Source organism: Sphaerodactylus townsendi, linkage group LG02, assembly GCF_021028975.2.
Source record: "Sphaerodactylus townsendi isolate TG3544 linkage group LG02, MPM_Stown_v2.3, whole genome shotgun sequence".
Taxonomy (NCBI): domain Eukaryota; kingdom Metazoa; phylum Chordata; class Lepidosauria; order Squamata; family Sphaerodactylidae; genus Sphaerodactylus; species Sphaerodactylus townsendi.
This window is the reverse complement of record NC_059426.1, coordinates 124318209-124344589: the sequence shown is the minus strand read 5'-3', so window position 1 is coordinate 124344589 and position 26381 is coordinate 124318209. Positions and strand designations below refer to the sequence as shown.

The window sequence follows — 26381 nt, the reverse complement described above, 5'->3', positions numbered from 1 at the left end:
ACCCCTGCCATCCCCCCCACCTTCCCCTCCCAATGCCCCTGCTAGCCACCCACTTCCCCTCCCAGGGTGAAGGGAAGCACTGCAGGGGGAGTGGCTGCCAACCTTGCGGCAGGCCCTGCCCCTGGGCCAGCTCCATGTCCTTGCTGGCACTGATGGGAGACACCACAAAAATGAGGGGGGCTGCGGTACCCCTGGGACATGCTCACGGCACCCCAGGGTACCACGGAACCCTGGTTGGGAATGGCTGATCTAGCCTATAGTTTGTGTGTCCCAGTTAATATGTCAACATGACAGCGATTCTTAAGGTTGTCTTATGGTTCATTCCTTGATTTGAAGTTCTTTTCCTCCAGGTATGGAATATCTACTAAATTGTGCTTCAGTCTCAGTTTTGAAGACCTTGTTTCAACATGAGGAAAACTTTAATCAGCGTAGGAGCAAGAAAAAATCCTAATTATCCTGTAATTACAAGTGGCTTAAAATAGACACATGTTCCTAGAACAGAACTGTATAAAAACAAGTTTCTTTATCGCATTCCTAATTTTACCTTATTGCATCTGACATGTGGCAATTATGTTCTATGCTACCTAAATCCCTAGAATACGGCTTACAATGACTACTATTTATTTTTACAATATTTATAGTCTACCTTTCTGCCTAAAAAGGGACTTTAATCAGGTAGCATAAGACAAGGAAGTAATTGATTTTGACACATGCAGATGGATTCCCATGCATGCTTAAGGATGTGTCTGCTCAGCCCACTGTTGACAGCTTTACTAGTTGTAGGTTAGGTTCTGAGAAAAGCATGTATTTTTTTAAAATCTCAGGTGCTCCTTCAGAGTGTGCTAAGGTTAAAACATATCATCTCTATTGGGGAAAAGTAATGCAGAGCTTATAATAAACGAGACAGAGTCACTCACAGTTGCTTACAAATGAGATAAACTTTACTAGCTGTGGTAATAGGAAAAGGTTAGAAAATGATAAATGCTTTCTATCAGTTACATCCTGCTAGCTGGTGAAAAGGGAAGGCTACATTCTACACGCATTCATCCCATGTGTATGACCAGAACAAAGGCCACAGATAAGCTTTATAACTTTGGTCATAGGGTGATTTCCCACTGGCGATTAATCCTGGGATAGTCACCTGAAATATCCAGGTTTCCTTGCGATCTTCCCACTGCCAAACCGCAGAACAGAGATCAATCCCGGCTCGGTCACTCCCCCTCCCCCTTATCACGTATTTCCCCAGTACCTGGTTGCTTGTGCAACTTTTTGGCAAAACACATTACCAATCCGCATCAGTGGGGAGGTTCGGGGGCCTGATGTAGTTCAATTTCCCGCCATTCACAGTGATACAAATGCTGCCAGCCAATCAGAGTGTGGCAGCCTGTGTGCAAAGAAACTTTTGTGAGCAGTTTCTTTTTGTAACTGCGCACAAAAAGAATAAGAAGTTATTTCTTTTTGTTATTGTTTCGTTTTGTTTTGTTTCGCTCGGCTTCTTCTGTTTCAGTCTAACGTTTAACCTCTCTGACGAGAGAATGAGAGCAAGGGGATGCTTGGTATAACGTTTAAACTCAGAGGGGGTGCCTTGCTCATGGTCTCACAAATTCACCGGCTGACGTGATGACATGAAGAAAAGTTCCCGTCCCAACACAGCATGACAGCCAAATCAGGAGAGACCTGCCAAGACTACGCCAAGCTGATCGAGCGGCAGTGGGGATTGTTGCATTTCTGGAATCCGATGCAGGCCTACAAGTCTTCCCTGGAAAAATGGTGCAGTGAGGATGTTGAATCCACAATGAAAAGTTGCGGTTCATTTTGAAACTTGGATTAATCTACTTTTAATTTTCAGTGGGGAATCGCCCATATTTGCTATAAGACTTGCTAGCTATTTCTGACTATACTGACCAATGGCCAACCCATTGACCTCCTCATTAAACAGTGACCTCAGTATCTACTTAGCATGCAGACAGTTCACTATTTCCTGACTCAATTGTGTGACAGACACTTGCCCAATCCCAACAATCTTTCAATCCACATTCCAATGCAATTATGCATACTCTCTGTTCCTTAATTTCCTGGCACAAATAGGGAAAGTTGTATTACTGATGGACAAGGAAACTATGGAAGCTGCAGTGTGGGAGCATGAAGGAACAGGAAGTAAAAACCAGAAGGGTATAATGCCATAGACTCCACCCTCCAAAGGACATCAGTTCCAGTGGGGGGATTCAGCAGGTTCACACCACTTCGGCAGAATCGATTGTTAAAAATGGTGCTTGCAAACAACCAGTTGCTAAATTATTTGAATCCCACTACCAGAACTTGTTGTTAAATTATCTGAATCCCACCACTGATCAGTTCCCCTGGATAAGGTGGCTGCTGAAGTTCCTCTGCTCCTCAAATTCTCCTGTCCCCGTCTCCACCTCCAAAATCTCTGAGTATTTTCCTGCCCAGAGCTGGCAATCTAACACTCAGGCCAATATCTTTTTGGAAAACTTCACTAGCTATCCAACCAAATTTCCATATACTCTAGAGCACCTCTCTGTAGCTCCTTCCTCCACACAGCCCTGGCCAGCACTAACTCCCACACAAAACCTCTCTCTGAGATACCTAGTCCTCTCCACCCCCTAGGATACAGGGGGTGCTTTTTCCCCTGGGACATCTGAATTAATTTTACATTCCTCTTTCCCCCTCCTTTTTCCTGCCTTTCCCCCTGAGGCCTGGGAAGTTTAATGTATCAGTGTAGTATTTGTGCAGAGCCCAGCAGGACTGCCTTCTGAATCTGACAAATGTTGATTTTGTTGATCTGAAGATGTTTCAAGTGCTGCCCTAGTGTTTTCGGAATGGCGCCCAGGGTGCTGATTACCACTCAGACAACCTCAGCTGGTTTGTGCCACAGACGCTGAAGCTCGATTTTCAAATCGTGGTCTTTAGTGATCTTCCCATGTTCTTTTTCAGTGATTAATAAGAATCTGTTAAACTTTACAACAAGTTCTCCTATGAATTTTTCACAACAGCAACTTTCCATAAAAGTTGGCAACAAAGATTCCTAGCTTGCCCATCTTGCATTAAGTCAGAACTGCCCTTTGCTAATTCCCACACACTATAAAGGGCAGACCCCAGCATTTTGGGTAGCACTACTATCCTGCATGTTTTCTGTGACATACTCAGCATTCTTTTCCCAAAGTCCTTCCAAAATTACGAGTCAACTGCTGGCTCCCTGCTTTGCAAAGCCAGGATCCAGTTTTGCAAATGGGGAAGGGGTGTGCCTATAGAGATGGGGAGAACTCTCCCCATTTTCACAGGCACCTTGCTAGCTTCCCCCTCTTTGCAAAGCCAGGATCCAAATGGAGGTGGATGCCTATGGAGAAGGAGAGAACTCTTTCCATCTTCACAGGCACCCTTGCAAAGCCAGGATTCAGCTTTGCAAAGGGGGCGGGAGAAAAAGAGGAATCCACAACCCTGACCAACCCATAGCAGCAACCGAATAGAGCATGCTAGGGAAGTAACAAGGGAGCCAGGAGCAGAATGGATGGAGAGTGAGCAGAGAAAGGGAGGAATGTACCATTCTGTGGGAGGGGAAAAAGTGGGAAGGAGAGGGGAAAAGAACCCAAGGCAGGTATGATGTACTAGTTCAGGTTCAGACTCCTGGCAAATTCAAGGCAAATGTCAGAGTTTGTCTGCACTGGGAAAAGCCATTCATTAGAAGCACAGCAGCATTGGCTCAATTGTTATAAATGAAAACCAAACTCAGATAATACTACAAATCTGTTGCATAATTAAAAATCTGCCCTGAAGGGAAGGTGGGCTTGCCACGAGGAGAAGCCCTGTTCACAAACAGCCAGAACAACAAAACAAAACAAAACCACAGGCCATTTATGTACCTGTGATCTTCACAAATAGTGTTCATTCTCTTTGAATTGGATTTTTAGATACACACATTTCCCACTCTCCCACACTCACTGCACCTCTGATTCGATTCGCTGCATGGTTTCCAAATCCTATTAAGTGTGATTCTTTGTCTCTCTTTGCAGGGAGAGTGAAGGAGAGTAGTGTGTCTGCAGCTTTCTTTTCCCACTCCTCCCCAGCTTTCTCCACTCACACAGCAGCAGTTCTGGCCACTCTTCCACCCACCATTTCAGGAGAAGGAGTAGGGCTTCTTTATTTATTGAAATGCTGTAGGTCTATCACAGAAACAACAGACCAATGAAATAGCCAAAATAAAATAACATAAAAAGGCAGCAGGTAACATCCCCAAATGGAGGTTGAAGAAACAGCAAGGAAGCAGGAGTGGGCAAAACAATGTCTTGGTTCGGCAGGAATCAGCAGGACATAGGGACACTTCCTCAAGTGTTAGCAAAAAAACAGGAGAACCCCACTGCGAAGCAAACAACCTTGGGGTAAGTACTACATGCATAAAATGGACACAGACCATTTACATGGCAAAATACTGCAGAAGGGCTTAGAGATTCAGGTGTGTACACATCAAAGCTAAATGCTGACAACAAAGATGGAAAGGGAATCAGTAATTATAAGGCACAAAACCTAATGTGAGATTAAAAATCTGGATTTGTAATTGAGGCTGTTAAGAATACAGAACAATACAGATTTTGTCAAGCGCATATAGATGAAGCAAGAAAGGATTCAAAAAATGAGATTGGGCTTTTCAACAAGCATGGAGAAAAACATTCTGTTGTTTTAATAGAGACTTACTGTGAGGAAATGGTCAGTTAAGGCTTTTCATGGCACTGAAGGTAAATCATATCTCTTGGCAAAGAATGTTCCATTAAATCTCTATTAAAAGGAAAGGGTATTGCTTTTTGCAGGCAGTTGGCAACCCTAAGTGGGACTGTTGTGATGGGGAAATCCATTTTAAAAGTATTCATTTAAGCTTCATAAAACCATAATGATTTAGAAGTAAATTGTAGAAAATGACATTGGTGGTTTAATGAACGTGATAAATTTGTGTAGATCGCATTTGACATGCCATTATATTGCTTTACTTTAATTCATATTGTTGCCTAGAGGTTAAACATATTGCTAACCATATTGTGAATGTTCAGTTCAATGTATTTGCTGACCATATTGTGAATCTTTAATGTAAGCCTGTGTCAAATCAAGAGATGTTGGAAGATATAGCTGGGAGCACTGTGTGTGATGGATTCAAAACTGTATTGGGAAATGCAGGGTGTGGGGAACTGCTTAGAAATCAGGACATGTGAGAATGAACTCAATTAATAAGGGGTTCATTGGCTTGGGCCTGTTGCTTCAGACCTGTCTGTCTCCTTTGTCTCTACCATACCTTTCCAGGCAATTTGATAGAATAAACGACTTGCACCTTGCTCCTCTTGTCTCTGTAAGTAAGGGCTAGAAATTTGCTTACAGAACTTCCGGCAGGACTCCGAGGCGGCTAGCCGCACCTGAGAAGGTTGCGGTCCCACACCTTGTTTATTTACAATTCTTGTGGTTGTAGACGAAACCCAAGAACCTCTGAAGCAGAGCAAGCAGAGGGAGGAAAAGTGAAGAATCGCTGCGATACCCCAGCGCCCCAAACAATCCAGTGAGAGCCACAAGAAAGTCTCTTACTGGAGGAAGCGGGAAGACGCCGGGGGGGAAGCGCCATCTGCAAGGTGAGGGAACGGTGCCAAAAAAGACAGCCAAAGGGAGTCAACGCTCTTTCAACAGAGGGCGGTGATATAGCCGAAAGAGCTACGGAGAGGCAGAGTATGAACTGATATTAAACGTAGCCTATAGCAAGAATGAATTATTAAGGAGAAATAAATAATAGACACAACCGCAACTGGAAGGTGAAGTCGGGAGGGAAAGAAAGGAGTCACAGAAAGCTGGCCCAAAGACTTAAACCGCTATGCAAGTGAGAGAAATAAAGTTGGAGGGGTGATTGCACTAACCTCTATGTTTAAATAAGTAAACGGACGGTGTTTGTTGAAGCAGGCTTGCCAGATAACGAAAATAAAAGGGTTAAAACGACAGAACGGCATCCGGAAACAACGTAGAAAGGGATGGGGCTTAACGCCGTCAATCAAACGCATTGCTAGTTCCGTTTCCAGCCATTTTCAGCCGGTAAACGAACGGAGAGAATGAGACCATAGAGTTTAAACGAACTAGAGTGACCAAGTTAAGAGGAAGGAAAAGCAGAGACCTAAAAGAAGAGAAACAGATAGTGGGACTGTGATTTAATAGGAATAAACGGAATCGAACAGTGTAAGAATGGCGACCAGAGCAAAGAATGGCAATAATGGAAATAGTGGGAAAACGCCAGAAAGAAACAACAGTGAAATGAATACGAGATTGGATCAGCTGACAGATTTGATAGTCTCCTTCCAAGAAGATGTAAATGGCAAACTAAGCAAATTGGACAAATTAGATCAAAGATTTGAATCATTTGAAAAAGAAATAATGGAAATAAAAAAAGATCTGAGCCAAGTCAAAAAGATAGAAACTTCAATGGGGAGCTTAAGAAAGAATCTGGAAGCATAAAACACGAAATTCCAGTAACTGATAGTAAAGTAGAAATTATGAAGAACCAACAAGAACAACTGCTAGACCAAATGGCCCTGATGGAATTAAAACTAAAGGAAAACCAACTGAGAGTAAGAGGATGCAAGGAAGAAGGAAAAGAGGACGTAAGAAGAAAGGTGATTGGTGCACTAGGAGAATTTCTGGAAATGGAGGAGGAAGATCTAGACCAGGATATAGAAAAGATTTTAGAGCAAATTCCAGATTTGCAAGAAATAACCATACACCAAGAGACATAATAATAATTTTTGAAAGAAAGAGGACAAGAGATGAAGTCCTGATGAAACATTCCAAAGAAAGACTTAAAATCCAGGGACAAGAGGTGATAGTACTGAAAGAAGTCCCGAATCATATTTTAAGAAAAAGAAAAGACTATACTCCCCTTAAAAATTGGTTAAAAGAAAATTGTAAAGGTTTCAATGGTGTTGATGGAAAGGGCAGCCGCCTAACCTTGAGTACATTCCACAGCCCGGGCGATGGGCCAGCTTTACCATGAGACTTTATCTCGCGCTGTGGAGATGAGGTCTCCGTTCCCATGGGAAGCCGGGAGGGGGATGGGATGGACAGAGTTATAACCTGTGCTTCTGGCGGAAGTGTCATTCCTGCCACTGCGTGTACTTGAGCTTCTAAGATGTCTGAATAAACGGTCTTTTTCATCAAAGAGCCTTTATTTCTGCTTCTATGGAATTCCTTACATTGTGGCAGGAATCCTAATTCATCTATATTCCTAGTGCAGTGGACCTCTGGTGTCTCGCATGAGAGGTTGGATGTTTCGGGAATGGGTGCGGTAGCTCTCAAAGAGGGCTCGACCTTTCCCTTCTGGATCTGGAGGAACCGGGCGGAGAACGGGTCTCGCTGGTGACTTTCCGCCCCTGATTGCGCACGAAGTCTTCTTTATCCCGGGTGGAACGAGGGACGCGGACGACCCACTCATGGGGACTTACATGAGTCGCTTGGGGCGCTTGCCTATGGATCGAAATTCGTCAGATCGGATATCTACCTCAGCTGCATGTGGATTACAAAAAACCTCAGATGCAACCTGTCATGGAGGAGACGGCCTGGACCCTTCACCTTCAGCGCGGCAACCCAGGAGTCCATTGAACGCATTCCTTGACTCGTGATTTTGCGATGCTCCCAAAGAAACCACCGCGGCACAGCATTCTGGGGCCCGTCCGGCGCTGACACTGGGACTAAACCTGATTGAGAGGGTATCCGCACTGCCTCCCTCCTCGATCGGACCCCCCTGATCTCCGCCAGAGGCTGCAACGTAAATCCCGAGATGCCCCGGGAGCCACCGGTGGCTACTGGGTAAATCGGGATGGTCTCGGCCTGACGGCATTTAACGGCGAGTCCGGTTAAAGCCTGCACTCCCAGCCGATTCGTTCCCTCTCCCATCGAAGAGAGCTGATGGTGAAGGGGCCGACCGCGATGCCCAAGAAGCATGGACCCGCGGAACTTTGAAGTGGAGAGGAGGAACGGGCACAGCTGCAGCAAGAGCTGAAAACCTGTAGAGGGACCGGAACAGTAACGCGAAAAGAAGTCCAACTCGAAGTTGGACCGTACAAAGATGCGCCTCCAACGCATAATAATATGCAGAATCGTCAGGTCCATGAGCAGCGGTCCTGGAACACTCCAAACTGGATTTACAGCGCAACGCCAAAAGCTGCTTCAGGCCTTTGGCGCACGCGAAGTGATGCATTGCAGCTGTTCAACGGGATTTAACTGGCTAAATTGAACGAAAGCAGCTCTTGCATGCTAATTCAGGATGCATTGACCCGCTAGGAGAGAGAGCTGGCTGCCTTGGAGAGGAACTGAGGAAGCAGGTATCAGGAAGCCCCTGTTGGAGTCTACGCTGTCACTGATACTGCCGGGCCAGAGGGGCAACGCTGCTGGGTCCTGCTACCTTCCAAGGACCAGCTCCCACCGGAACACCAGCGCACCGCATTAATAATTTCACCGACTCGCCCCCGCGGGTAACCGCTGCCCCAACCTGCTCAATCCGCGATCCGGCCGCCTGCAGGCTTAAGAGCCGCGAAAGGTTACTACAGGCCCCGATACCCGCCCGCTTCGGGATGGGACCGCCTAAACTCCCCCCTACTTCATCTTTTACAACTCGATGCCCACATGGAGGACTATGACGATCTATACCGGTCTGAGCTGAAAAATAATGGACATCGCTCAGTCCTGATGGGGCGGTACGACTGGTTTGTGACCCTTTTGGACCTGGCTACAAGATGAAGCAAGACTCTCGACGGTGCCCGCATTCCCTTCCAAGCCTTAAGAGCGCTTCCAAGATCCGGGCTCTAAAAAATGAAGCTATCCGGCATCATCAAAACGACCCAGCAGGGCAACCGCCGCTTTGCAGAATTTGCCCGCGGAATCTCCGTGGCGGCGGCTGCTCGACTCTCCTGAGTGGCCTGAACGCGATGAAATGCTTAATACTTCTCGGATGCTGTTGACGCAAGCCGCGGAAACGCAGGTGTTTTAATTCGGTTCCTCGCATCATTGCTGATTGATCCAGTTGGGATCCCAGGTATGCCTCGCTTTGAATACGCCGCGTCGAGGTCAGCTTCACGCCAAACCTGCCACACTGCGCCTACCAGCCTAGCCCAGTCACTTCTACCGAGACCACCGGCTGAGCCGCCGCCGCCTGGGATTGTGTCTTTATTATGAGGGCCAGGTCATTTAGCCGCCAACTGTCCGAAACAAAACAACCGCCTCCAGCCACACGCACTCCCATCTGCTGCCACCACGCTAACGTCGGGCCTGACGGCTCTCTTCTAAAGCAGTCATCGGCTGCTTACCCAGTGAGGGGAAGCAGCTGCTTTGTCTTTCTTCAGTCCCCCATGGATATGGGTCCACTCCTGACGCTGTGAGTGAAGGCAGCGCTTCCATTACTGTCCAAGTTGCCAATAACCCCGCTTAAGCATACTCGTGATTATAGCCTTCGGCCCTTGTGGATTCTGGCTGTTCCCATTGCTTGCACGCACCCCAGGTGGCAGAGGAGCTAGGTCTGACCAAATTCCCTGGCTTCCATACCATTCACCCAAATGGATCGCAGTCTCTCTCGAACTAAGGACCGCCCAGTTCAAAACACAACCGGTTCTCTCCGCTGTTTCTAATTCATTGGGAGAAAATTAGTTTTATTTTGGCCAGTGGCCAAACACTCCATAGTTCTGGCATGCCATGGTTATTGTTACATGAACCAAAGTTCATTTGGAAAGAAAGGATCTTAGAATTCACTGACCCTCCTCAAGCGGTGAACACATACATGAATTGGGGGGAAAACTCGACTTCCTCCTGACACACCCCTGGCTTCATCAGCAATTGCTCCCGCATTCTATTGGCATCCCAATCGGGCGCATCAAGATCTAGCCAGAGTTTTTCAGGGAGCAAGAATGCATCAGTTGCCACCCCATAGAGACACTGACTGCAAAATCGCTATACAGCCGGGGCTTAACTGCCCAAAGGTAGAATCTACCGTGATGAGTCCCAATGAGGAGAAGGAACTTCGCCTTTCTGGACAAGAACCTCGCCTCGGTTCATAATGGGCGGGCTACCAAACACACACACGCCAGCTCCTGTTTTGTTTGTAAAAAAGAAAGATGGGTCTTTACGCTCTGCACAGATTACCGAGGTCTCAATGCAGTCTCCTGTCCAATAAATACCCTCGATCAAGGACCTTTAGATGCATTGGGCAAAGGACGATCTTTACTAAATTAGACTTGAGAGAAGCTTACTACAGGGTCAGAATTGCTGAAGGCTATGAACACTTTGACTGTACTACACAAAGTTTGACAGTTTGAATACTTAATAATGCCATTCGGTTAAGGGGCCCCCGGGCTTTATGGCCCTTATCAACGAAGTTCTCCATGATTTATTGTACAAGGGAGTTGTGGTATACTTAGGATGACGCTTTTAATTTATTCACAAACCATGGAAGAGCATGAAGCATTGTCTGGAAGTATTGAAACGCTGCTCAACAACCTCCTCTTTGCCAAACTCTCCAAATGCTGTTTCACCAGACCTCTATTGACTATTTTAAATGGATCTCGAGGGCTTAAAAAATGGATCCTAAGCAAAATTGATGCGTCCTCCAATGGTCTGCCCCCCACCCAACCGTGAAGAACTCCAATCTTTTTTCTGTTTTGCTAATTTCTATCGCGGATTCTCGATACCCCACCGCTGAACTGGATTCCTCCTCTCACAGACCTCTACACTAAGGGTAAAAGATCCACTGTCCGGGCCAAGCCCGGGCCCCTTTCCTGGTTCTGAAGAATGCTCAAACAGCCTGCAGCTCTTCTTAAAAGTCTTCGCTTTACCATCAACCTAACCAAAGCACCCTGACCCAGATTCCCGCTTGTGGTTCACGGGATGCTCGGATGCTTTGGGGCAGCCCTGTTGCAGAAAAATAAAGATGGTAGGCTGGTTCCGCGGTGCTTATTTATCAAAGAAATTCTCCGTGCTGAACTCAACTTCGGACTGTGGAGATAAAGAGACTGCGCCATCAAAGTAGCACTTCCACTTGGCGCCACTGGCTGGAGGGGCTAAACACCCCTTTCAGGTTTGGTCGATCACAAAAATCCTGGCCGCCTTCCACCCTCAAGATGTTCATGTAAACAACCCGGCAATGCATTTCTTCTCGCTTCTTTCACAGTCCATTTTTTCCTGAAAACCAATAAACTGGCTGACGCCTTCGCCACTTACCCGAGGGGGGGGTGGAGCTGCCTCACGACATTCCACGCACTGTCTTCTCCCTCCCAGTTGGGGCTGGCTGTCACCCGCTCCCAGACGCCCACTCCTCCTCCACCGCCCATTCCCAGTCTCGCTTCCTTTCCTCATGGAACTCTCGAGGAGGCGGGCTGCACGAGCCCAGCGGAGGAAGGTGACTCTCACCATGCTTGGAGAATGGAGTCTGGGCGAGGGGGGGAGGCTGGTAATTGCCGCCTCCGCAAGCAGGTTCTGAAGCTCCGCCAATGGCCCGCCGCTGACATTTTGGCTTTCTGAAAACTCTGCATTTGGCCCGGCCGCCAGTTCTTGTGGCGCCGCAATGCGCAAGGACATTGAGGCGTGATATTAAAGGTTGCTCTGCTTGTGCAGAAGCCAAAAACATTCCGAAAGCCCCATGGGCTGTTGAACCTCTCCGGTGGCCTCCTCACTCTGGGAAGTCATCTCCATGGATTTTTTATTACAGATTTACCGGAAAGTCATGGCAACATCGGGTCTTATGGGTAGTGGTGGACTTATTTTCTAAACAAGCCCATTTTATTCCATGTGCTTCCATCCCTCCTAAGTTGTTAACGGTTGTTCATTCAACATAAGCTTACCGCCTACACCTTAAGGTGGTCTCCCATCGCGCCCCCAATTCATTTCTGTAAAGTTCTGGAAGGCTTTTAGGGTTGTTAGTCGCCCGGGCGGTCGCTTCCTCACCACGCTCAAAGTGACGGTGAGACTTTATATAACAGAACCCTCAGAGCAGTATTTACGTTGTTACACCAACTACCACCAAGACAACAGCGAGCTCATTCCGCTTATGAGTACTTCATAACAATGCGGTCATAGCAGTACAAAGAAAACCCCTTTGAAATTGTGTGTCTGGTCGCCCTTCCTCCCGCTGTCGCGAACCACCCGCGACAGCATTGGATCCTCCAGGAAGTTTCAACAATGGATTTCATCCCTAGCCGAGGGTGGAAATCGGGTCCAGACTGCCTTACAACAGGCTAAGGGACTCCCAAAGCTGTAAGCGGATAAGCACCGCCGGATTTCCGCGCAGGGGCTTTGGGTGTATTTGTCTACCAAAATCTCAGAGACGGCATAAATTTTCTCTCTCCAAACTAGGGTAAAGATTCGTGGGACCTTTTCAGATTACTTTCTAAAGTGATTAATGATGTCACCGTTCACGGGATTGCCTAACTCTCAGTAAACATTCATCCTGTCTTCCATTCCAGTTTACTCAAGGAGGCTCCCGCTTCCGATGCTTCGGCACTACCATTTGAGAGGCCCCTAATTCCGACTATTATTGATGGGCCACAAGCACTACTTAAATTGACGCCATCCTGACTCTCGCATTAATCGCAGAACGCTAGTAATATTTAGTCTCTTGGGTGGATATTCCTCTGGGTATAATCAATGGGTTTATTCCGGAATAGTTGACGTTTCACCCCTTATTTCTGGCTTTCAATCACCTTCCCGCGATAAACCTGGGGAGGGTCTTTAAGGGAGGCAGAGTGTAAAGGTTTCAATGGTGTTGATGGAAAGGGCAGCCACTAACCTTTGGAGTACATCTCCACAGCCCGGGGCGATAATTGGCCAGCTTCATCAAGGAGACTTTTATCTCTGCGGGAGATGAGGTCTCCATTCCCATGGGAAGCCGGGAGGGGGATGGGATGGACAGAGTTATAACCTGTGCTTCTGGCGGGAAGTGTCATTCCTGCCACTGCGTGTACTTGAGCTTTCTAAGATGTCTGAATAAACGGTCTTTTTCATCAAAGAGCCTTTTATTTCTGCTTCTATGGAATTCCTTACAAAAATAACATCGTATTTAAATGGGGGATGTTAGAGGGTGTAAGTTTTGTATGGAACTCAGAAAGATTTGCAATAGATTCAATTCAACAAGCACAAGAATTCTTGAAGGAGAAAATGGGGAACAAAAAAATTGAAGGGAGGAAAAAATGTAAGTGACAGAATTGTTCTTTTATTAATATTACATGTTTCCCCTTTTGTGTTTGTGAGAGAGAACAGGAGGAACTACTACATGAGTTTGTACTTTAGTAATTAAGTTAATTAAATGTGATTAGTAAAAGGGACTCATGCTGTAAATGAGATAAGTATACGAGGCTGCATGGAGGGGGGTTCCCCTTTCTTGGCTTAATGAAATGAACTGTTCTTTTATTAATATTATATGTTTCCCTTATGTGTTCCGTGGAGGAGAGAAACAGAGGGAATTATTATATGATCCTTGGAATTATTTGTATTTTATTAAGTAATTAAGTTAATTAGATGTGATTAGTAAAAGCGTCTCATGCTGTAAATGAGATAAGCATACGAGGTTGTATGGAGGGAGGTTCCCCTTTCTTGGTTTAATGAAATTATAGAACTATGAATACCTATGATTTTCTTTAAAAATGTATACCAATTAAATTGGCGGATTTTGGTATTTATGATTAAGTCTCAAGAGGAAACTTTAAATTGTAGGTCACTCTATAATTGAACTAATATATCTATGACAATAGACTTGTTATCTATAAATGTTAATGGACTAAATAGTCCTAATAAAAGAAGGAAAATATTTAGCTACCTATATCAAATTAAACATGAAATAATTTGTGTTCAGGAAACACATATATAAGGAGAAAAGCACAGGAAAATTATGGAATGCAAAAAAAAGCTAGGAATGTTGTTCCAAAACCGACATAGCGGGATAAAAAGGAAGAAGGGGGTGGCAATGTATATAAAAAGAAAGAAGTTGGATCTAAGGTTGATTATTGAAGATCAGACAGGAAGATATATAGGGTGGGAGGTAAGATTAAATAACTTAAAACATTATTAGTAGGAATTTATGCACCCAATAAAAAAAATAAATCCCAGTTCTTCAAAGATATACTCTAAAAGAAGTAACACAATATATGTATGATAATATAATCATAATGGGAGACTTCTAATCTGAATAGTAAATAATAAGATAGATAGAAAAAAGGAAAAGAGACACACAACCAGTGGGGGTACTACCTCCAGCCTTCTTCGATCTGAGGGATGAATATCTTAAATTTGAAAGATACATGGCGAAAGAGAAAAGCAAGGGGAAACTCAAAAAGAGTTTACTTTTTTTCTCCAATAGACACAGTGAAGTCATAATGCATTGACATGATCTGGGCTACAGAGTTACTGAAACTTAAAAACAACAAAAGAATAAAAAAAATCCTACCCAGGCTGGTGTCAGGATCATAATCCAATTAGCTGGCTAGGATTGCAAATAAAAAAGAACAAAAGTAGATAGGATATACCATTAAAAAAACTGGTTGTTGCAAAAAATAAGAAAGTATCTTCGAAGATAAAATGAAATAAAATGAAAGAATTCTTCCAGGTAAATAATGGCTCAGTAGAAGATAATAAGATAATTTGGGAGACAAGTAAAGCTTACTTTGCCAGAGGTATATTTATAGAACAGGAAGTAAGAATAAAGAGAGAAAAAAGAACAAAGAACAAAAAAAAAAATAATGGAAGAACTGGATAAGTTAGAAAAAAGAACTGATTAGGAGAGACCGGAGAATAAAAAAGCTTAAGAAAAAAAGATACAGGATTTGAAACAAAAAATTGGACCAGAAAGTCACCAAATTGAGATGGTGAAAGCCTTAAAATTTTGAAACAGAGAAAATTTGAATGGGGTAACAAAACCAGGGAAAATGGTTGTCACAAAAATTGAGGAAAGAAAAAGAATCTAGGACGATAACACAAATTAGAGGAAAAAAGGAGATTATAACAGACGAAAATAAAATAGAAAAATCGTTCTTAAAATATTACGAGAAATTATATAAAGAAGGAGGTAAATCGGTACATCAAATAGAACAATACTTAAAGGATACGATAACTCCAAGGATAAGCGTAGAAGACTTGGAGGAATTAAATAAAAACATAACAGAGGAAGAGATTACAAGTGTTATCAATAACTTACAGGAAGATAAGGCCCCAGGACCGGATGGCCTGACACCAAAATACTATAAAAAAATGAAAGAAACCATATTACCAAATATGACAGAACTGTTTAATGAAGTGCTTGAAGGGAAAGGAATACCAAAGTCATGGGAGGAAGCCTTCATCACTTTGATACCAAAAACCCAACAAGAAGTACTGGAAGTATCAAGCTACAGACCCATATCTCGTCTTAATGTAGACTATAAGGTATTTACAAAAATTCTAGCAGAAAGATTAAAAAAGAAATTTTTGAAAGAATACATTGGAGAAGATCAGGTAGGGTTTATGTCAGGGAGGAGTGGTAGAGAGAACATAAGAATAGTATTGGATATGATAGAGTATTTGGGACACAAACCAGGAAAAAAAGCAGCTCTAGTTTTTCTAGATGCTGAAAAAGCCTTTGACAATGTGAGCTGGCAATTTATGAAAAATGTTTTAGGGAAAATTGGAATAGAAGGAAAATTTAAGAAGGCAATTGAATCACTATATCAAAATCAATGGGCATCGATATTAATAAACAGCAACCCAACAAAACAATTTAGAATAAACAAAGGCACCAGACAAGGTTGCCCTCTATCACCAATATTATTTAATTTGCAATTAGAGGTTTTGGGACGTAGAATAAATAAGGACGAAACTTGGAAAGGAATAAAAGTCAAAGACTGTGTATATAAGTATAGGGCTTTTGCAGATGATCTAGTCTTATTTGTGGAGGAACCGGAAAATTTTTTACCAATAATTCAAAACAAATTAATTGACTTTGGAGAAGTATCAGGATTCAAAGTAAATAGAGAAAAAACAAAAATTTTGCCAAAAAACCTGACAAATACAGAAAAGGAACAACTTCAAAAAGATACAGGATATAAAGTAGAAAAGAAAGTGAAATACTTAGGTATAATACTAGAAAATCAAAATAATGCATTGTATGAAAATAACTATAAAAAATGGGCAGAAATTGAATTTGATATAGAAAGATGGAACAAATTAAACCTGTCCTTCTTAGGAAGAATTGCGGTGATAAAAAATAATATTATGCCTAAATTGATGTATATCCTGCAGAATGTACCAGTGATGATGTCTGGAAAAACGATAGAGAAATGGAAAAGAATATTAGTAAAATTTATTTGGAACAGAAAAAGATCAAGAATAAATTATTTAACATTAATAGATGAAAAAGAAAGAGGAGGGTTAAAATTATCGGATATACAGACATACTATGATGCGAACTTGTTAGTCTGGATTACAGATTGGATTTTTCTAAAAAACCGTAAGACATTAATATTGGAAGGACATGGTTTAGTTAAGGGATGGCATGGATATCTATGGCCAGTAAGTGAAGGGAAAGGTAATAAAACCTTCCAAAATCATTATATTAGGAAGATATTATGGAATATATGGGTTAAATATAAGAGAAGATTATACCAGAAAATGCCAGATGGGTTTCAAGGGCGGAAACCCTACAGATAAAAGAGTACAACAAAGATTGGAACTGGCCAACATATGAAAATACATTAAACATAACAAACAGTGGAGCTGAATTAAAAAATAGAGAAGAAATTTACAATAAGGAAGTCATATGCCACTGGTATACGTACCATCAAATATACGAGACCTTTAAAAAAGATAGAGAAAAATTGGATACTCAAATTAAGAAGAATGAATTTGATGATTTGATTAACAAAGGAAGTAGAAAACTAATTAGTAGAATATATAAATTGTTGCTAAGATTTAGAACAGAACAGAATGAAGTCAAAGAAGTGATGTTAAAATGGTCATTCGATGTAAACAAAAATTAACGCTAGATGAGTGGGGAAAAATTTGGAGACGTCAAAATAAATTTACTTTATCCACAAGTTTAAAAGAAAACTTTATAAAGGTTTATAATAGGTGGTATTATACGCCAGTACAACTGTCTAGAATGGATAATAAAAAAGGAGACAAATGTTGGAAATGTAGAAAAAAGAAAGGCTCCTTTATCCATATGTGGTGGAGTTGTAGGCGTATCAAAAACTATTGGAGGAAAATAGCAAGTCAAATGCGAGGGATTTTGAAGACGAAAGTCCACTTAAAGCCAGAAACATTTCTGTTAGGAATGACGAATGATAGGAAAATATTAAGAAATGATATTCTTTTCCTTTATATGATAACCGTGGCCAGAATTGAAATTGCAAAGTGCTGGAAAAAGAAAGAAATACCATCTGTGAGGAAATGGGAAGAAAGGATGCAAGAAATAATGGACTTGGATCTATTAACCTGGAGATTGAAAGACAATGTAGAAAGATTTGAAGAAATCTGGAAACCGTTCAAACAATACTATAAGTTGTAGTATATAAACATTATGTTGAAATTAGAGTAATTACCGCTATAGGACAGGAGTAAATACAACTCCTGGAAAAAGTGATCTCATGCAAAGTAATTCCATGTTTTGTTTAGTAAATGAGGATGGAAAGAAGTAAGAAATTTTCTTTTGAAATATAAGTGTTGTTTAAGTTTGCTTTACGTATGAGTAGGGAGAAATATATACAAATATAAAAACATGGAAAGAGAAGGAAGTTTTAACTTGTACTGAAATTAAGTAATAGTTTTGTTGGATTGAAAGTCAATTTGTTGAATGAATTATGTTTTGGAGAGTTTTTTGAACTATGTAATACTGTATGTTGTATGTTGTTTTTAAAGCTGTAACTAAAAATTCTAATAATAAAAATTTATTTTTTAAAAAAGAAATTTGCTTACACACACACACGCACGCACATGCGCACACGCACACGCTGGAAATTCAGATGATATCTGATATAGCTTTAATGGTTTATTGAAGCTAAGGGTCTGACTCCATGGGTGCCAAACGTGAAATGGCTGTGAGAAGAGCCTTCTCATGATGTGGTCTGAAGCTCAAAGTGTAACTTCTTTTGCATTGTTATATCTGACTCAGGAAAGAAGTTAAGCAAAGAATCCTCCATTTTGCATGCTACTGTCAATATATCTGATTCTCAATATGGTCCCATTTGTGGATACTTCAATCTGTGAATGGGGGCTATGTAGTCATAAAAGAAACATTTCTACTGTCTTGCAGGGGAGAGTAGTTTTGAGAAAAATCTTAAATAATAATGTGGGTTTACATTTTAAAAGTCCACAGTACTCTGAAAAGTGTGCACAACTATTCTCTAGATGCATGGAGTGTGTGAGGAGGAGAGTGTGGGAGCAGGAATAGAAACTGCTGCTCTTCATTCCATTCAGTCACAGTGTCAGTAAAAGTGGAGATGGGTACGGGAGGAGGTGTAGAACTCACCAGACTTCCCTGTTCTGTGGCAGCAACACCACCCCCTTGCCAAGCACCAAAACTGGGTCAGACAAGGGAGGAACCCAAAAACCCAGGAACTTTTCCTGTCACTGTGGGGGCAATATTTCCTCCACCAAGGCAGCAACATTAGGGATGAGTAGGGAAGGAGGCAAGCCCCTCCCCCGGTCTTGGCTCCTGAGGTAGTGATGGTCCTCTCCTTGAAAGAGGTGGTGCAGGAGTCGTTGTTGCCCTCTAGTCCTCGAGGCGACGGTGGGAAGAGGTATTCAAAGCTCCCATTGCTCTGTGAGCAGCCTGGTGAGTTGGAGAGCAGACTGGACTTTCCCCCGCTAGTCTTGCAGGGCCCCACTTGTTGTCTTGAAGAGCAATAGATCCAGTAGTCAGTAAATATGGAAGAATAACTGCACATAGTGAGGACCAATAGTCATGAACTGCGAATGAGTACCCTATGGAGTGGTCCAAAATTATGAATTATCCCAGACAATAACCAACCCTGGAAAATCACTCCTTAGATTTTGCAGTGTTCTGTGTATGTGTTTGTGCATTCAGAAGGCATGCTGCTTCCTCCTTGTAAGTGCAATGGACAAGTAGTCCTCCTTGGAGTCTGCTGAGTTCTCTTGGTTTCAAATAAGCTCTGGGAGATTTCAAGAGTTCTGGGGACTCTTTGTAGTCTTGGAATGATGGCTGAGTGGAGCCATGACCAGGATCACACCTTGGTGCCATCTCCCACTCTTTTGTAGGCTTGTGCCTCCTTGGTTTCCCAGGGAACCAGGGGACTTGGTGATGATGACAATGTTGTCGGTGAATTACTTGAGACAAATCAGACATAGTTTTCCCCATTGTTAGCCTTTGAGAAAGCAGTGAGGGCAGCAAAGAAGGTTTTCTTCTGTCCTCCATTGAGTCATCTGAATCTTATCCCACTGAATTGATACCAGGCAAGCCTATCATCATCCAAGAGTGCCATTTTTGATGGGAACAACTACAGAACTCTCTCATCAGACCTCTTCTCTTCTGGAATGGTAATTATTGCCCACTCAGTTCTCCAACCTATTTCTGCTATCACTCAGCGCTTTGTTATGATTTTTAAATCTGTGTGCTTGCTTGTGTATTTTTATTTTGATCCCCTAATAAAATTGTACTTTCTTAAATTACAGCCCTGGTTTGAAGTGGATTTCTTAGGGAATGGACCTCTGTATACACAGATGGAATCTCCCTATCCACCTCTTCTGTTGCCATCCTGTATCAAGCGAATTCCCCCAACCATTAACAGTCCAGACCAATTTTGGTAACACAATTGTGTAAATTGTGGTTTGTGACCTGGTAATGCTTAAGGCTGATATAGCTAATGATACAAATATGGCTCTAAGCTGTGAAGTTTATATGAAGCTCATTGCTGAGAAAATCTTTCTTATCTGTTTTGAAAATTAAGTTGAGAAGTGATCTGGCATCTGAGATGGGCACCTTTTATATTGATAGATTCTTATTGATCTTGCTGATGGATCATGACAAGGTCCTTGGTATGGGAGAGGCACCACTTGCATTCTCGATCCATGCCTGTCCTGCCTTGTTAAGTCATGCAGTGGATAGGTGTTGGAGCCTCTGGTAAAAAACATTAATGCCTTATTGTCTGAGGGAAATCTATTGATACACCTTTGCTTTAAAACCTTGATTGGCTTCAGATTATGTTTCAAGTTGCCCTTTTAAAGAAAAGTAAATAGAGTGTTGTGACAGAACAGCTGTAGGGTTTCCTGGATGACAAATCTGCCTTCGACCCATTTCAGTGGGGCTTCAGGCCTCATTATGCATCTGAAGTGGCTTCTGTTGTACTGGTAGATGATCTTCCAGTGTGGTTTAGTGGTTAAGAGTGGTGGACTCTAATCTGAACCACATTGGACTCTCTACTCCTCCACATGAAGCCTACTTGGTGATCTTGGTTCTTTTAGAATTCTCTCAGCCCCACCTACCTCACAAAGTATCTGTTGTGGGGAGAGGAAGGGAAGGAGTTTGTAAGTAACTTTGAGACTCCTTAAGTTCAGGAAAGGGGAAATGATTGCCCCCTGTGGCATCCCGCAGACATGGGGGTGCCACTAGCAACACAAATTTGTGCATATTGTAACTTTACAGCCAGTCCTCTCAAAACAAAATTTAAAAAAGGAAAAATGACACATGCACGGGATCTTTAGGCTAAACAAACTTTATTCATCTACTTTTGACAATGAAATAGCAAACAGATGAGTTGCAAGCAGAAGAAACCTCTATGGGGATTCTCCATTGAGACTCTCCTGCAGCAGACAAACTGGTGGGTGTAAGCAGCAGAAACAAAAATGAGAGGTTTGGGTGGGGGAAATAAAGCATTTCCTGACTGCTGGCATTTGCTCAGCAGGCAGGAATTGTCTTCAACTCAGGTTGGGGGGAAAAGTCGGTGGTTTAACAATTTTTGAAAAACTCAGGTTGAGAGAAATATAACAGGTTGAATTTGTTTTGGGGAAGAGAGTTGTGCACAGTTCTTCCACAAAATTCTTCATATAATGTCTTAAAAGATGTTATATTTGGGCTGTGTGGAATCCACCTATGAAAAAATTGCCACTGTATTGAGAAGTGCATAGCTGTGAAGAGATGCCCTATCTTTGTGATACAAGCAAGGTAAATTACAAAGAACCCATCTAGTCTTATGATACTGATATATATGTATTCCAGATATTTCTCATGCTAGGACTATGCATCCTCTCCACGTTCAGAAGTTATAGTGGGTGGAGCTCAGAGTGTACATATATAAACCTGTATTTTGGGATGTCCCAATGAAATGACAAGTTTGATTGCAGCCTTCTGTCAACCTGTTGCTCAGGTACTGCTTGTGATTGTGCCAGCATTTCTTGCTGAGGATGGAGGGAAAAACACAGAAGGTAAGCAAATAATCTCAGCATTTTCTGTATGTTTGTAGCTGCTGAAAGAGATTTTGCAGGAAAAGTACAGGTCTTGACTTCCAGGCCTTCAGATCTGAATCCCCTGAAACACCATAGATGTATATTTGGTTTGAAGTGAGCATAGTTTGTTCAACAAAGAATTTCAGGGAAGTAGTCAGTCTTTTGTAGGAGGAAGACACAGTACAAGTGGATGCTAAGATCTGGTTATTCAGTACAAGGGACAGATTAAAATGTATTCAAATTTTATAAAGAGAAATAGATTTGTTCAAAGACAGGATATGAAAAAGAAGACAAATCAGTAAGTTTTAGAAGGTCTAGAATATGCTCAATTATTTTTTATTTAGAGGTTTTTCACCAACCTCTTGCTAGAACTGAATTAAAGGCATATTACAATAATTATAAAACAATAGAATCATAGATTTGGAAGAGACCCCCAAGGGCCATCAAGTCCAACCCCCTGCAATGCAGGAACACACAATCAAAGCACTCCTGACAGATGGCCAGCCAGCTCTGTTTAAAAACCTCCAAAGAAGGATGTTTTTCCTGATGTTTAGGTGGAATCTCTTTTCCTTCACCTTGAACCCATGACTCCTGGTCCTAGTCTCTGGAGCAGCAGAAAACAAGCTTGCTCCCTCACCAACATGACATCCCTTCAAATATCTAAACATGGCTATCATGTCACCTCTTACCCTTCTCTTCACCAAACTAAACATACCCAGCTCCCTAAGTCTCTCCTGGTAGGGCATGGATTCCAGACCTTTTGCCATTTTGGTTGCCCTCCTCTGGACCTGTTCCAGCTTGTCAATATCCTTCTTGAATTGCAGTGCCCAATATTCCAGGTGAGGTCTAACCAATGCAGAGAGGTACAATTACATCCCTCGATGCAGACACTATACTCCTATTGATACAGCCTGGATTTGCATTGGCTATCTTGGCTGTTGCATCACACTGCTGACTCACGTTCAGTTTGTGGTCTACTAAGATTCCCAGATCCCTTTCACATGTAGTGTTGTGAAGCCAGGTGTCACCCATCCTATATCTGTGCATTTCATTTTTTCTGCCTAAGCATAGTATCTTACATGTATCTCTGTTGAAATTCATTTTGTTTGTTTTGGCTCAGCTCTCTAATCTGTTCAAGTCATTTTGAATTCTGACTCTGTCCTCTGGGGTATTAGCTACCCCTCCAATTTTGATGTCATCTGCAAATTTCATTTGCATGCTCTCTATTTCATCATCCAAGTTGTTGATAAAAATACTGAATAGCACTGGGCCCAGGACAGAATCCTGTAGCACCCCACTATACAATATATAGCTGGAAATCCATGTTAGCTAGACCTGTCCTTATAAAAAACAACTAGGTGGCAGTGTTAAAAGCCCTTCTGAACTACTATGCTTTACACATGTTGTGGAGTCTCAACAAAGTGGAAGCCTCCCTAACATTCAGGTAGGCTGTTCTACACAATAGAATCATTTCCTGGAAAGATTCTGGATAAAACAGGGGCTGCCCTTACAACCCAAGAAAAGGGTCAGAAGGTACAGTACTCATGTTCCCAGGTCACTGAAAAAAATTGTTTGCAGTTTAATTTCCCAGTGTTCACTAGACCAATTACTATAAAATATCAGATTACCAATTTGAATTTTACTAGTTTTTCATTGCACATAAATTAGTTTATCATAATTGGTTCCTTGTTTTAAGTAAATGTCCTGAACGTTTTAACAAATGTATAATTTGCTTGTAATCTTATCATTTAAATGTTTAAACATTAACTGGTTCACAATCTGATACTTATCTGATACTCAACACGATTCCACCTGTGGTTGGTCAAACCCAAGGATAGAAGTCATAGATAGACAAGACAGATCTTCCCATAAACCTAAGTAAAGGGCCAGGTTTGCAGAGAAATCTGAAATGTATTTAAAAATACATAGGGGGCACACTAACCATACCCAAGACAATAGAAACAGCACCTGTAACTTTAAACAACAAATGCCCTTAGTGACCTTTGCCAAGCAATTGCAGCAGTACTGCCAACCTTCCAGCCTTAGTTTGAGTCAGTAAAAGGCAGTGGAAGGACCCTTTCCATGGGGGGTTTGGCCTTTGAGGGATGACTCTGGTGATCAGGCCTGGTAGTGATCCTGGGGGATTCGCTGCCACCTGATTTGTATGACTTGCCCAGACCTGCTGTTTTTACTGTTCAATAGCAGCCAGTGTAGTCTAGGAGTTACAGATTTAGACTAAGATCTGGGAGACCTAGGTTCAAATCCGCACTCTCCCATGAAAATTCACTGGGGAGGGTTGCCGATCTCCAGGTGGTCAACCATCACAATTATGGGGATTAATGCACCATTAGGTAATAACCACATCACTCTGCACTTGAAAGCTAAAGGATGAAAATACCTTACTAATTCCAAAATGGTATACAGTACAAAATATCGGGCATACACAGATGCCTTCACAATAATCAAATATATACAAGAAAAATGTGTATTAGGCCAATTGCCTTTACAAAGAAAATATACAATAGGCAATAAAACTTCTGGATTAGTTTTTTATTTCACCCAAGCTTTATCAAGCCTATTCTTCTCCTGGGGTGTAAATCATAGGATCCACAGCACAGGATCAGTGATGTGGCTGGCCTCCACTTGGGCCAGGGCCTTTATGGCCCTGGCCCCTGCCTGGTAGAACTCCCTTCCTCCAGCTGTCCCTTGGTGAATTCCGCAGGGCCTGTAAGACTGAGCTGTTCCACCGGGCTTTTGGAGAGACCGGCTGCTGATGCAGCCCCCCCTTTTGGTGGTCCCCTCTTCTGATGGTCCCCATAACATCTGAGGGACCTGCCACTCCCCTTTTGAGAGGGTTTTAGTTGTTGGATGTGGGATGCTATTTTGGAACGCTGTGTTTTAATGAGGGTTTTTAATTGCGGCCAGACGTGCAGATGCTACTAAATAATTGCAGACATGGTTTGGAATGGAATAGGGTCGCAGCCCTTTTTATTAAATCAACTCTTAACATGAAGCTGGGTGAGCAAGAGGAGCGCATGGACTCAGCCGGGCAGCCCACAAGGCTGACGCCGGCCTACCCTCTTCAGGGAGTCTTTCCTGTGTGGCCACTAGGCATCCTCCTTCCTCCACGTGGCCCACTCATCCGGGTACTGGCTCACTGCAGAGGCCCTTCTCCTGTTATTACAGCATGTTCAGGTGACACACATCAGTTCACTTAAAGAAAATGGCTTCTTTGGAAGGTGGACTCCATAGCATTATATTCCACCCACTCCCTCCCCCAAACCTCACCTTCCTTAGGCCCACTGCTTAGGTGCCGAACACGGATTCCTCCTGTTTCTGGCACGCACTTCCCCCTTATCCTGTGTTTTTTCAGAACCTATGTTGAAGTGCACTTTTCCCCCCCAATCATGCTCCAAAGCCGGTTCGGTGGGGAGAAACAGAGGACAGATGCAGTTTATTGTTCCTGCCCTTCGAACCTTCCAGCCAATCAGAGCACAGTGGGCTGTGGGCAGAGCGCGCACAGCCTTTTTTGTGTGCACTGGGCGTGGCTACGAAGGAACGCAAATATGAAACTACAGAACAATGATTTTGATAAATTGTTTATGTGTGGCTACGTTCGAAAATAAAAACAAGAATAAGAAAAACATGAATTTTTAATCAGGGGTGGAGTAGTGTTCCCGCTCCAGCACAACAGCCAATCAGAAGGTGGGGAAATTCTGCTTACACCTCTACATAAGGTGTATTTTGCTGCGCAAAAAAAGTTTTAAAAAGTTCCCGCCCCAACACAACACAGCAGCAATCAGGACGAGGAAGAACAGACCTGCTGAGCAGATCACGTGTTCGTGGGGAGTGTTACATTGTTTGAAACCGCAATAGACATCGAGGTCTTCAGTAGACACATGCTGCAGTGGGGAGGAAGAAACCATGATAAAAAAGGTGGTGTTTCATTTGGAACCGGGATGTATCTGGCTTAATTTCTCAGTGGGGATTCAACCCTCGTCAGCAAGTGCATAACTCTAGTGCTGACCTAAGAGACTTAGCTTTAAGTCCCTTTTGGCCTTCTCAGCCTTGCCTACATCACATCCCGTGGCTTAGAGCAGTATTACGGAAACTATCATATTATGGACTCTCTCAACAATTAATTACCAGCACGAATTATGACAGAGCGAGGGAACTTGTACTTAGAATCATAGGCTCATTCCGCACATGCAGAATAATGCACTTTCAAACTGCTTTCAATGCTCTTTGAAGCTGTGCGGAATGGCAAAATCCACTTGCAAACAGTTGTGAAAGTGGTTTGAAAATGCATTATTTTGCGTGTGCGGAAGAGGCCATAGATGTCGAGAGGCAACACGATCTGAATAAACTTAAACACCCAATTTTCAGTAAAATAATGCTGAATAAACTTTCAATAATGCCTTATCTTACTTCTTTGTTTAATGTTAACTATCGAAGAGCCTACAGCCTATTCCGTTATAATGCCCTTTCGTCTAACTATACCAATGGGATTTATAACAAAGTACCAACTGAGGGTAGAATTTGCAGTTGTCAAATAGGAGGTGTTGAAAACTCAGAACATATATTATTTGAATGCTCATATTATGATGAGATACGTTGGATGCTTCTGTCCCTTGACCAGACAAACTCTTCTTTGGCTAAGAAAGAAAAGGTTAAAATCTAACATATTCTGTTGCCAAGTTTGCCTGGATATCTAGTAAAATCAGGAAGGTCCGACAGAGCTCTACTGGCTCTGCCAGTTAACACTTATTATTAATTATTATTAGACTGACATTCCACTCATTATCTTGAGCTGATGTTTTGAGTTCTTGAGGCCTATTATCTGCATTTTGTTAACTGTTTTAATCTGTATATTTGTAATATCTGTAAATTTTATGATTTTAATTCTTTGGATCTTGCTGGTCAATGACCGTAAATAA

The 26381-nt window shown here is 42.6% G+C and overlaps 1 protein-coding gene across 1 annotated transcript in view; it reads left to right on the top strand.

The window, feature by feature from the left end:
- Positions 1 to 6225: 6225 nt before the first annotated feature.
- The window catches only part of LOC125426351 (cytosolic phospholipase A2 beta-like), a 69410-nt gene continuing 49254 nt past the window's right edge, over positions 6226 to 26381 (top strand). The window contains exons 1-2 of the mRNA XM_048484609.1: positions 6226 to 6348; positions 14932 to 15501. Coding sequence (XP_048340566.1) covers positions 6226 to 6348; positions 14932 to 15501 — 693 coding nt within the window. The remainder of the gene's footprint in view (positions 6349 to 14931; positions 15502 to 26381) is intronic.